Below are 13,241 nucleotides of genomic sequence, written 5' to 3' on the forward strand. Positions count from 1 at the left end.
CTAATTGCCCTTAAAGAATTTTTAAATGCCCGAGATAACCAAAATGAAATGATTTAAACAGCGTACCACAATTGATTTATTGCCCTTAAAGAAAGCATGCATATATGTTATTTTTTTAATGTCATTCGTGGATCCGCAATAGTGCAGTGAGTAAGACAATTTCTTCCCACCCGAACATGCTGGGCTCGAATCTTTTTATTTTTTATTTATTTATTTTTTTTAACCTGAAGCTTTATGAAAACAAATACAGAACACATTTTAACTTTTTCTTTTTTTTAAAGTGTATCACAGGTGAGTCTTGAAGGCCTTGCCTCTCTCATTTTTTATGATATTGCAAAGAGATGGATTTTTATAAACAAATTGAAGACTGATTTTGTGAACAATGTGCTTGTTGCCTGTAAACAAACCTAGGACTGATTTTTTGAGCAGTGTACTCATTGGCTGTTAGCAGTGATGTCATCAATCATATTGGTCATGGAATATGGAGTGTGGTTGATTCTCATACAGTGTGACACATGGACGTGTTTCAGCCATTGGAGCTGCAGGTGCCGCCCCCTGTGAAGGAGGAGACAACTGGTGTAGACAAACCGGAGGAGGATGTGGATTTAGAGGTGGAGGAACAGATGGATATCCAGCAGGTTTGTGTCTGTGTTTGTGTATATGCACATGTGTTTTTGTGTGTGTTGTGTGTGTGTGCACAGGTATCCGTGTGTGTAAGTGCACGTGTGCATGCATGCATGTGTTTGTGCATGTGTGTGCTTGTATATATACATGCAGTGTGTGCATGAGAGTGTACAGGAACACCCGCTAGATGCGTGTGTCCCAGTCTGTATCAAGTCAGCACAGTGTCTGTTGTGAGGATGGTGTGGTGGGGGGAGGGCTGCTAAACCCATTCAGCCCCAGGAGTTTACAGCCTCAGAAGACTTCCCTGACGGGCGCAATAGCCGAGTGGTTAAAGCGTTGGACTGTCAATCTGAAGGTCCCGGGTTCGAATCACGGTGATAGCGCCTGGTGGGTAAAGGGTGGAGATTTTTACGATCTCCCAGGTCAACATATGTGCAGACCTGCTCGTGCCTGAACCCCCTTCGTGTGTATATGCAAGCAGAAGATCAAATACGCACGTTAAAGATCCTGTAATCCATGTCAGCGTTTGGTGGGTTATGGAAACAAGAACATACCCAGCATGCACACCCCCGAAAACGGAGTATGGCTGCATACATGGCGGGGTAAAAACAGTCATACACGAAAAAGCCCACTCGTGTGCATACGAGTGAATGCAGAAGAAGAAGAAGAAGAAGGCTTCCCTGACATATTCATGCATAAAAATGCGAAAACTTACTGAAATTGACAGATATTTACCTCAAAATTGACACATATGGACAAGCTGGAAACAGTGTAGTTCTCTTTGCATCTGGGTAATGCATATGTAGGAATGTGGAAACCATTTTAATGAAACAAATTTTGATGCTCCAGCAATGCTAGGGTGCAGGGTTGAATAAGTTTACAAGTGGAAAAGAATAAGGAGTGAGGAAGGTAAGCACAGTATTTTATGAAAGAAAACAAAGAACCCTCACAAGGTATGAATGTACAAACCCTTTTCATCCTTGGAAACCAATATGTTTGGTTTTTTTTTCCATTTTTCATTTTTTAGAACAGATGAAAGATAAAGCAAATGGACTCTGAATTTCTAACTCCTCACACAATTACATGTATCCTTCAAGTTTTATTGTCAATCTTGCAACACAAACAAGTAATTTGCCTTGGTAGATAGCCACAACTATATCCTTCTTCTCTTCTTCTCCTTCTTCTTCTCCTCCCCCCTTCCCCCCCCCTCCCCCCCCTCAACTCCACTGGGACGCTGCATAGAAGAACTGTTCACCAGGCTCCTCCAGGTCTGTTGGTTGTGTCCCAAAGCCTGTGTCTCTGTGAACGGTTTTCCCCATCCACTCTGCAGTGTTGTCAGTCCATCATTTCTTTCCCATCCGTCTCCCTCCCTGAGCAGTGTTGTTGGAGGATTGTTTTAGCAAGGCCATTGGATTTTCTTATGTGGCCATATCACTATCCTTTTCTGAGGTTCCATCAGTGAATGAAAAAGAAAAGAAGAGAGAAAAAAAAAACCACAACCACACAGGGCATGAATATACAAAACCCTTTTGATCTTTTGAAACCTTTTTTTTCTGCGTTCGTGGCCTACAACTCCCATGTTCACTCAAATGTACACGCATGGGCTTTTACATGAATGACCGTTTTTACCCCGCCATGTAGGCAGCCATACTCCATTTTCGGGTGTTGTGGAAACCAGTACATTTTATTTTCATTCATTCTGTGTGTGTTGTGTGTTCCCCAGGCGTGGCAGGACCTGATGGCCCCAGCGGAGGTGACCTACGAGGAGCTGATGAACGTGACTGGCGACAGTCTGGACTTCCACACCCGAGGCATTCCTGGCCCCACCACTGGCCACCGGCCAAACGTCAATTCCTCCTCCGTCTCCTTCCTGTCCACCTGGGCTCCCACAGCTGTTGGCGCTAAGGTGTGTGTGTGTGTATGTGTGTGTTGGGGGTGAGGGTGGGTGGGTGGATGTGTGTGTGTGTGTGTGGGTGATTGTGTGTGGGGTGGGTGGGTGGGTGGGTGCGTATGGGTGTGTGGTGTGTGTGTGTGTGTGTTGGGGGTGAGGGTGGGTGGGTGGATGTGTGTGTGTGTGTGTGGGTGATTGTGTGTGGGGTGGGTGTGTGGGTGGGTGCGTATGGGTGTGTGTATATGTGTGTAGTGTGTGTGTGTGTGATATGAAGGGAGGTGTGGTTTTGGGTGATGTGTGGGTGGGTGGGTGGGTGTGTATGTGTATTTGTGGTGTGTGTGTGAGGGGAGGTGTGTTTGGGAAATGTGTGTGTGTGTGTGTAGGTGTGTGTATGGAGGCTTGGGGGGGGAGGATAATGTGTTGGGGTGTGTGTGTTGGGGGGGAAGGGGAGGGATGTACATGGGGGAGAAGGGCGATGGATGTGTGTATGTGAGTTTTGTGTGTGTGTGTGTTGAAAGAATTTGTATGTTTGTGTGATCGTTGGTTAGTCATACAAGCCTACTCTTCACGAATAGCTGTATTTGGTAAAATAACAATTAAAAATTAATGGTCGTTCTGTGTGTTAAGGTCATGGATTACATCTTAACTGAAAAAAAGCATAACAGAAAAGAAACAAATGGGGGCACTATTTTTCATGTGTGGACTAGACTAACCTTTCAGGGAATGGGACGTTATAATTCAAGCAGTGTGCACATGCGGAGGTCAGCAAATGACTATGTAAAGTGCTTAGAGGTTGGTCTCTGACTGAGAACAGGTGCTATAGAAGTATCCATGTCATCATTATCATCATCATCATATTGTGTGGTTTGTGCTGTGTTGAAGGTGAGGGAGGACAAAGCCAAGACCCCAGAACCCCCGACCCGCAACATCCACCACTTCTGCAAGATGACGTCGGACTTCCAGCTGCCCAGGGAATTCCGAAACACCGGCCGCAAGTATCATGCCCCTGACCTGTACCGCGGGGTGTTCCCTCCTCAGCAGTACAGGGTGAGATTTGTTCTGTGTGTGTGTGTGGGGGGGGGGGTGTACTTTTATGTGTGTGTTTGGGTGTGTACTTTTATGTGTGTGTTTGGGTGGGTGTGTACTTGTATGTGTGTGTTTGTGTGGGTGTGTACTTTTATGTGCGTGTGTGGGGGGGTATGTACTTTTATGTGTGTGTGTGGGGGGGTATGTACTTTTATGTGTGGGTGTGTACTTTTATGTGTGTATGTGGGTGTGTACTTTTATGTGTGTGTGTGGGTGTGTACTTTTATGTGTGTGGGGGTGGGTGGGTGGAAGCACTGCACTGTAGCAACATGCACTTTATGGGAAGGGCAGCCCAAATTTCACACAGAGAAATCTGTTGTGACAAAAGGTTAACACTACCACACCACACCACATCACCACACCACGCCACACCATACCACCACACCACCACATCATACCACACCACACCACCACACCACAACACAACACCACACCACATCACACCACACCGTACCACCGCACCCCACCACACCACACACCATCGCACCACACCACAACACAACACCATACCACACTATACCACACCACACCACAGTGAAGAGAACTGTTCTCCCTGTGTCACAGTTCGAGGAAGAAACACTGCGTCTCATGGAGGAGACGGATGAAGAGAGCAGAGCGGAACACGAAGCCTCCAAAACCGGTGACCTGGCGTCGGCTGCTGCACAGCGAATCGTGGATGAAGCCAATCGTGCCAACCCCTCGCGCAGCTCTCTGGAAAACTGGAAGGCCAAGGCAGAGAAAGCTGTGAGTTTTTTTGGGTTTTTTTTGTTGCAGTTTGGATGTGTATTCCCTTGACCTTCACCATACTTCGTTATTTTACCCACTTGTCATTACTTCATGGCTCTGTCTGATCCACACTCACTAAGTAAGCAGTTCAGCAGCACTCCCCAGTACTCACTAGTTTCATATCTAACTATCTGTCTATCTATCTGTCTATCTATCTATATCTGTATATACATGCTACACCACATTTGCTAGAGATATCACTTTGATTCATCTCTGCACAAGATTCAGCACTGTATAGTCATTTTGATGAGATGGCAAATCACTCAGCACGCATAAAAGAACCTATGGCAACAAGAGGGTTGTCTTTGGCAAACTTTTGTAGAAAATCCACTTTGATATAAGCGTTTGTGCTTGACCGATGCATGACTGAATGACACTGGAAATGAATTATGCGTGCCGAAAGGCTGCGGTCAGTCAGCTCTACTCAGGTAGGCAGCCTGTTGTGCAGATGACTCTGTATTCTTAAAGTGCTTGGAGTTTGGTTTCTGACCGAAGACAGGCACTGTTTAAGTATCAGTACTGCAAACTGATAAAATATAATGATAAAGATACATTTGTTATTTTCCTCACTCGACCCAGGTGTAAATGGGTACCCGACTTCGGTTAGGGAAGGTTAGAGTGGTGGAAGGAGAGGATTGGGCTCCGTCTTTCAGTGCTGAGTCCTTGACACAGTGAACTATAAACTCACTGCCCCTTTGGGAACAGAAAGGCTTCAGGACCTTCAGCCTCTAACCTGCTTCGTTTCCAGCTGTCTCACGCAGGGGTCACCATCACGGGTCAGCGCATCCAGCCAGGCACGGACGAGTCGCGGGTGTACTGGGCCCCAGCGCCCCCCAAGCTGGAGGTGGCCCCGGCCAAGGTGAGACAACTGCTGTTCCCGCAGTACCAGTCTGGGGAGGTGGACGAGTTTGGGCGTCTGGTGCTGACAGCCCCCGTGGAGCCGGAGAGTGAGAGTGAGGAGGAGGAGGAGGAGGAGAGTCCGGAGGAGGTGGAGAAGAGGATGCAGGTGGACAGGTGAGGGGCTGTGTGTGTGTCTGTGGAAAGGTTTGATGTAAGTAGAATAAATTAATGTGTGAATGAATGAATGAATGCATGAATGTATTTTGTGTTTTTACATGCTTGTAAGGAAGTCTTCCGTATTTTATGAGGACATGAAGTCTGAATGAACTTGACTGATATCGGGTGCGTAAAAAGTTTCCACACTTGGGTTTTGTTTTCACAGCGCCACCTGCGCAAAAACACAGACATAAACTAGAAGAAAGAAACAATGCACATGCATGCACGCATGCACATGCGAACGCACACACACACACACACACTTTCACATGATGATTACCTGTGATGATGACGATGATGTAAATTGTGTTGACATGGCCAGGACTCTGGGCTGGTAGCACCAGTCTTGTGAGGACCTGACCTACCTGATGAAGATGATTAACTTATATTGATGACAATGATGATTACCTGTGATGATGGCGATGATGTAAGTTGTGTTGACCTACCTGATGAAGATGATTAACTTATATTGATGACGATGATGATTACCTGTGATGATGGTGATGATGTAAATTGTGTTGACATGGCCAGGACTCTGGGCTGGTAGCTCCAGTCTTGTGAGGACCTGACCTACCTGATGAAGATGATTAACATCTGTTGATGATAATGATTACTGGTGATGATGAGGATGATTACTGGTGAAGACGACGGTGATTGCTGGTAATGACAACGATGATAACTTGTGATGAAGACGACGATGATTACTGACGATGATGAAGTAAGCTATGTTGACGTGGGCAGGATTCTGACCCGAGAGCACCAGTCGTGTGAGGACCTGACCTACCTGATGAAGATGGAGATCCGCCGGGAGGAGATGATTCGCGACGGTGAGCTGGACCCTCACAGCTACCGCCCCTTCGTCAGCCCCCCGCCCACACCTGAAGAGGAGCCAGGTGAGAGAGAGAGAGAGAGAGAGAGAGAGAGAGAGAAAGTGTGGATTGGTGGCCTAGTGGCAATGGGCTGACTAGGAAGTAAGTGTGGGTTGGACTGGTGGCCTAGTGGTAATGGGCTTGACCAGGAAGTGAGTGTGGGTTGGATTGGTGGCCTAGTGGTAATGGGCTTGACCAGGAAGTGTCTGTGGGTTGGACTGGTGGCCTAGAGGTAATGGGCTTGACCAGGAAGTGTCTGTGGGTTGTATTGGTGGCCTAGAGGTAATGGGCTTGACCAGGAAGTGTCTGTGGGTTGGACTGGTGGCCTAGTGGCAGTGGGCTTGACCAGGAAGTGTCTGTGGGTTGGACTGGTGGCCTAGAGGTAATGGGCTTCACTAGGAAGTGAGTGTGGGTTGGATTGGTGGCCTAGAGGTAATGGGCTTCACTAGGAAGTGAGTGTGGGTTGGATTGGTGGCCTAGAGGTAATGGGCTTCACTAGGAAGTGAGTGTGGGTTGGATTGGTGGCCTAGTGGTAATGGGCTTCACTAGGAAGTGAGTGTGGGTTGGATTGGTGGCCTAGTGGTAATGGGCTTCACTAGGAAGTGAGTGTGGGTTGGATTGGTGGCCTAGTGGCAATGGGCTTCACTAGGAAGTGAGTGTGGGTTGGATTGGTGGCCTAGTGGCAATGGGCTTCACTAGGAAGTAAGTGTCCATGGGCTCGAGTCCCCTATGTCTTTTATTCTTCCCATAACTAGACTGGAGTGGTGGTCTAGGTGCTACTCTTTTCGATGAGACAATAAAACTGAGGTCCAGTATTCAGCATGCACTTAGCGCACTGAAAAGAACCCATGGTAAAAAGAAGGGTTGTCCCTGGTAAAATGTATGTAAAAATCCACTTTGATGATTTAACAAATATACTTGCACACAGAAAAAAAGGTGGCACTGCACTGTGGTTATGGACTCTCCCCAGGGAGAGCAGCCTGAATTTCACAGAGAAATCTGTTGTGTCACATAAAGTAATACAATAGAATTCAAGAGTGACAGAGAGCGCTATTGAAGGAGAGAGGCAGTGAAAGGGGGGATGTGTGGAGGGATGGAGGCGGGGTAAAGAAAAAGGGAAGTGTGTGTGTGTGAATAGAATAGAATAGATTTTATTGTCATGAAACCGTAAGGTTTATAAGACACAAGTGCAATGGTAAATAAATGAATGAATGAAAAACACACAATTAATCAATCAGTTAATGCAGTAAATTGCAGCAGCATTCATAAACAAATTTTCCTAATCTTGTTTGTATATATTCATCATCTGTTAGCATCACCTGACTGGGAATATTTCCTGTGTTATTCGAATTTTGAATATCTTTTAAAAAAAATTGTTGCCTTAAGGTTTTATATTTAATACAATGATCAAGAAGATGGATTTTGTCTTCCAGGATGTTACACTTGTTGCACAATCTATCTTCTTGTGGAATATTTAAATATCTACCTTTCTCAGTCTTTAGGTCATGCACGTTTATTGTGTGTGTGTGTGTGTGTGTGTGTGTGTGTGTGATTGTGAAATATACATCTCTAAGGTGTGTGTGTGTGTGTGTGTGTGTGATTGTGAAATATACATCTCTAAGGTACATGTTTGTGTGTCAGCTTGTTTGCATGTACAGACTGACAGAAATAGCGTTACTCTTTCCAGGTGTACCTCCTCCCTCTCGATGCAGCAACAGAATATTGAGATGATGGTTTGACAGAACTGATGCTCAAACTTTGCACAGGACAGGCTTGGAAACAATAACTATTTTTTACACATCTTTTTTTTTTCTCTCCTTCTGTTATGATTCACTTTTGATTTCATTACAGATAGACATTAGACAAAATATGCCTATAGAACATTATATCAACAAGATTATTATAGATCTTTTTCTTTTTTTTTTTCAAATTCTTAATTTTAATTTTATTATAATAGACATTAGAGAAAATTGTACCAGTGGAACACTTACACATTATTTTGTGGTGGGCAGATCCAAAAGCAGTGAAAACTGACCCACGGACAGGTAAAGCGGACCCAAAGACATCAAAGGAGACAGGTAAAGGCGGCAAGGAGGCAACAAGGGCGAATCGAGAGAAGGGTGGCGCTCAGTCCACGGCCCCTGAGGATGATGAGGAGGAGGGAGAGGAGGAGAAAGTGAAGCCCAAGATTCTGGGGCCGTACGACGAAACCCTCTTTGGGTCTGTCTACTTCCCTGCCCCTAGGTGAGTGTGTGGTGGGAACGCCGGATGCATGTGACGGAGGATGACTGTGACGCACTGAAAGAGGCGGTGAATTCCTCGCTTTCTGTCTCTACATTTTGTGAATGCAGAGAGACCTTGGAGGGACTTGTTTGCTTAACCCATTAAACCGCAGGGAGTTTACAGCCATGGGAGGCTTCCCTGACATATCGGTGTGAAAAAACACAGAAAATGTACTGAGATCAGCTGGGGGTTTTTTCTCTCTTCACATTGACAAGTGTGGAAACAGCTGGAAATACTGTAGAAGTTAGTTCCCTTTGCTTGCATTTCATGTGTATGTAGGTGTGTGGAAACTGTTTAAATGAAACGAATTTTGATGTCCAGGCAATGCGCAGGCTTAGTGAGTTAACAAGTCAGAAATGTACTGACGTGTAGTTCCAGATATTACATGAGGGCAGAAGCATGAGATGATATACTTCATTCTCTGCTCAACAGGAAGCCAACATATTCTATAAAAAGAGGTGTTCAATCGAAAAGTCGTCTGCTTCAAACAGTTAAAACAATATTTTTTCTTTTGGTTAAATGCTCATCAACAGACAAGAAAGTGAAATGAAATAAACCAATAAATATTTTGTACACCATTTCTTGGTTACTGTGCATATATCAATCACCATGCAAAAGATAAATTTAGTAAGAAAATAAAACATTTTAAGACACAAATGAAATGAAAATAAATGATTTCATCAAACAAACAAATGTATATTAAACTAAAGAATGAACAAACATGATTTCATGCAAATACAAAAGCTCTTTATTATCTCCTAGAGAGAAATTGTTTACATGTTTGCTGCCAATAAAAAAAAAGGCAGCATGTTTAGAAAGCCTAGGCATTTTATCTACATGTGCACATCTATTCATAAACCACAGACATGTTTACAGAAAATAACAAATATGCATTGTCTTTCCTGTTTTAAGATGAAAGTACTCATCCCTATACTTTCCAGAAATATAGAAACTATTATATTTAACTCTTCATCATTTACTTATGTATTTTTGTTTGCTTATCCAAATGTCCAGTTGCTAATTACCCATGAATATTCTAACATTACACACAGTCTTTTTTCATTGGTGAGCCGATTTGTTTGGTATATCAATTTGATACTGTTTCTTTGTTTCTATCCCTTTGATGGGCGCAATAGCCGAGTGGTTTAAGCGTTGGACTTTCAATCTGAGGGTCCCGGGTTCGAATCACGGTAATGGCGCCTGGTGGGTAAAGGGTGGAGATTTTTCCAATCTCCCAGGTCAATATATGTGCAATATATGCAGACCTGCTAGTGCCTGAACCCCCTTTGTGTATATACGCGCGCAGAAGATCAAATATGCACGTTTAAGATCCTGTAACCCATGTCAGTGTTCGGTTGGTTATGGAGACACGAAAATACCCAGCATGCATGAACCATGACAGAGTCATCGACAAGTCGATGTTGGTCATGTAACGGAAAGAAGAAGAACTTCCATGCTTATTCTGATTTTCTCTTTCCTGTTGCATACATAGATATAGACAGTTTGAATATATACTCATACATATACATACACAAAGTACATGCATATATTTTTTCCCCTGTCTAAAATCACTGATTTCAATTTTTCGGCCTCATAATTGGCTCCTACGCAGAGACTGGGGACCACACAGTCGAGGTTCATCTACTTCATGGATGCATCTGTGGAAGTGTTGGAAATAAAGAGATGTTAAATGAGTGACCAACCAACACACACACATGACATGTTACATGTCTGTCCAAGAACATATGCGTACGTGCGTGAAATCTGATTGAATGACACAGGATACGAATGATGAGCGCCAAATGGCAGCTGTCATTCGGCTCTACCAAGGTAGGGAGCTAATGACCCTGAGTTTGTAAAGCACTTGGAGCTTGGTTTCTGACGGAGTATATAGGTGCTATATTAGTATCCTTATCATTCATTCCAGACGCAGTCGCTCTTTGCCTCGCCTGCTGGCCGACCTTGATGACACTCTGATGGTCCCTCTGGACTTCAATGCCGCCATGGAAGAGGTCAGGCTGGAGTTTTATGTACACATTTCACAAAACTTTATGTACCTCTTGATAAACGTTGGCATGTTTTCATAAAATGTTAACCCCCCGCACCCCCCCAACCCCGTCCCCCTCCCCCCAAAAAAAGAAGAAGAAAAAAAAGAGAGATGATTTAAGTCATGCAGGTTGCACATGGTCTACCTCGGCCTCTTACTGATTACACAAATGGCTGTTTCGGGCAAATGTGCACCACGAACATTGTTTCAGTAAAAAATTGACAGTTATTCAGCAGTTTATGAAATGATAGCTGTGTGTTATTGTTGTTGAAAACAATTGGAAATGAACATGCAAGAAAGCACCTCTGGTTGAGAGTGGTGCTTATTATATTGGCAGCACACACTCCTGTTTGCTGAAGATGCATCACCATTTTACCGTGCCCATGAGAAGAAAACTGTGCAAGTTCCTTAGAGGTCCTTAACTTTTTGTGAACCCTGTATATATATATATGTGTGTGTGTGTGTGTGTGTGCGCGTGCGTGCGCACATGTGGGTGTGTTCACTCTCCCTCCTTTCCTTCTTCCTCTCCAACTCTGTCTTAAACTTTTCATGCATCTGTGTTCATGTGTGTAAGTACTTCAGAGTGTGTGTACATGTTTCTGTTCATGTACACGTTTATCTTATGATGTTTGTGAATTATTTTAGTTCACTTTTATGACCGGTTGTTTTTGTTTTTGATGTTCATGGGTTGACTCCTTCAGATCCACATGTTATTCTGCTTATGAATGTGATTCTTTTTTTCTTTTCTTTTTTTTATCAGGGCTAACAATGATATTCATGATAGGAATATTGTATTTTTTCTACAATATTTTTGTTTTTGGTATAATTTTCTTGCTAAAAAAAAAAAAAGTACACTACTATCATTACTATGGTGAGTCTGAACGGGTCACATTCTTGGAGACACTTGCTCATAGGATTGCCTGGAGTTGAGTTGCAGCCCTTACACACAAAAATGAGAGGAAATAACCCATCTGACTGTAAAACCTGGTATCAAACGTACTGATTTATTCGTTGCTTCCCTCGGACTGGATATATTTTCAGGGGGTATATTTAGTTTCACTTTCTTAATCAGTTGTATGCTCCCTTGGTACTGTTTGACTTATGGACTTGTCAGCCTCCATGCTATTTGCTGGTGTTTTCAAGGGGATTTGATGTATTTTTCATGACATGTTTGTTTTGTGTATGAAGTATGGATTTGACAGTGCACTGAGCTGTTGTAAGGTTGGTCCACAGAAACTGCAGTGCAGCTGCACTGAAAAAGTACAAAGTGCTGGGAGGGACTTCAGTGCACTGACATGTTGCTGTGTTGATGTGTGTAGCTACGAGAACAGCGTCAGTTGATTGAAAAGGCCAAACGACAGCGCCGTCTGCAGGAAGCGGAGGATGAACTGGCCACCATGGAGGAAGCTGTCGGGGTAGGTGTCTTGTTGATGGTCACCGGATTAACATGGAATGCTTGTCTGAGAGGAGTGAAGATGTGTGTATGTGGATGAAAAGCGGTGTAGAGGAATATAGTACTTTGTGAGAGAGAGAGAGAGAGTGTGTGTGTGTGTGTGGTGAAGTGGTCTTTTTTTTTAAAACACTGTTTCTGTGTGTGTGTGTGTGTGTGCATGTGTGTGGTGAAATGGTCTTTTTAAAATCGTTTCTGTGTGTGTGTCTGTGTTTGTGTGTGTATGCATGCATGTGTGTGGTGAATTGGTCATTTTAACATTGTGTGTGGGTGTGTGTCTGTGTGTGTGTGTTTGTGTGTGTGTGCTTGCGTGTGGAGGTGAACTGTTCTTTTTAATGTTGATTTAATTGACCTTTCAATATTTTGTATGCTCTCTTCAACTAGTTCTAAGAGCTGATGGGTAATCAGCCTTGTTACAGTCCCTTTGAGCTTTGCTGTGCTGTGATAGATATGATTTATTTTGAAATGTTCGGTCAAGTTTGTTTTAGACCTTTAGAAAAAGGACCTTGGGACCAAACAGGAAAAGTGTTCAGATTAAAACTTTTTTTGATACTGTATATAATTTTCTCTTTTTTTTATTTATTTTTAATTGCAGAGTCCGATAAAAGAAGAATCACCACCTCCTAAAGTAGACATTCTTCGCATTTCTCGCACACCAAAGAAAGGTAGTTCTTGTGTGTGTGTGTGTGTGTGTGTTTCAGTTTCAGTTTCAGTAGCTCAAGGAGGCGTCACTGCGTTCGGACAAAACCATATACGCTACACCACATCTGCCAAGCAGATGCCTGACCAGCAGCGTAACCCAACGCGCTTAGTCAGGCCTTGAAGTGTGTGTGTGTGTGTGTGTACCACATTGGTATGTGAGAGAGAAAGGAAGACCGTGGCAGATGCTCATCCCTTTGTGTGTGTCTGTATGTCTGTGTGTCTGTGTGTGTTAAACTGAGCACATATGATGTGTTTGAGTATGCACGCTGTTTTGAGTGATGAGATATTTATATACAATGATTTTGATTGGTGAGCATGAATGTATACTGGGAGAGAGTGTGTGTATGTCAGTGTGCATGCTTACTTATGTGTGTAGGTGGGTTGGTGTGTGGTTGTGTGTGGGTGCGCATGCTTATGTGTGTATGTGTGTGTGTGTGTGTGTGTGTG

At 43.8% G+C, this 13,241-nt stretch overlaps 1 protein-coding gene across 3 annotated transcripts in view; it reads left to right on the forward strand.

Moving 5' to 3' along the window:
• LOC143283739 (uncharacterized) overlaps window positions 1-13,241 on the forward strand; it is an 89,968-nt gene that overhangs the window by 22,871 nt on the left and 53,856 nt on the right. For all 3 annotated transcript variants that reach the window (XM_076590036.1, XM_076590037.1, XM_076590038.1), the window contains 10 exons: window positions 531-638; window positions 2,348-2,530; window positions 3,398-3,562; window positions 4,166-4,345; window positions 5,136-5,401; window positions 6,185-6,336; window positions 8,325-8,556; window positions 10,523-10,607; window positions 11,962-12,057; window positions 12,688-12,757. In XM_076590036.1, coding sequence (XP_076446151.1) covers window positions 531-638; window positions 2,348-2,530; window positions 3,398-3,562; window positions 4,166-4,345; window positions 5,136-5,401; window positions 6,185-6,336; window positions 8,325-8,556; window positions 10,523-10,607; window positions 11,962-12,057; window positions 12,688-12,757 — 1,537 coding nt within the window. The remainder of the gene's footprint in view (window positions 1-530; window positions 639-2,347; window positions 2,531-3,397; window positions 3,563-4,165; window positions 4,346-5,135; window positions 5,402-6,184; window positions 6,337-8,324; window positions 8,557-10,522; window positions 10,608-11,961; window positions 12,058-12,687; window positions 12,758-13,241) is intronic.

Source organism: Babylonia areolata, chromosome 7, assembly GCF_041734735.1.
Source record: "Babylonia areolata isolate BAREFJ2019XMU chromosome 7, ASM4173473v1, whole genome shotgun sequence".
NCBI classification, from domain to species: Eukaryota; Metazoa; Mollusca; class Gastropoda; order Neogastropoda; family Buccinidae; genus Babylonia; species Babylonia areolata.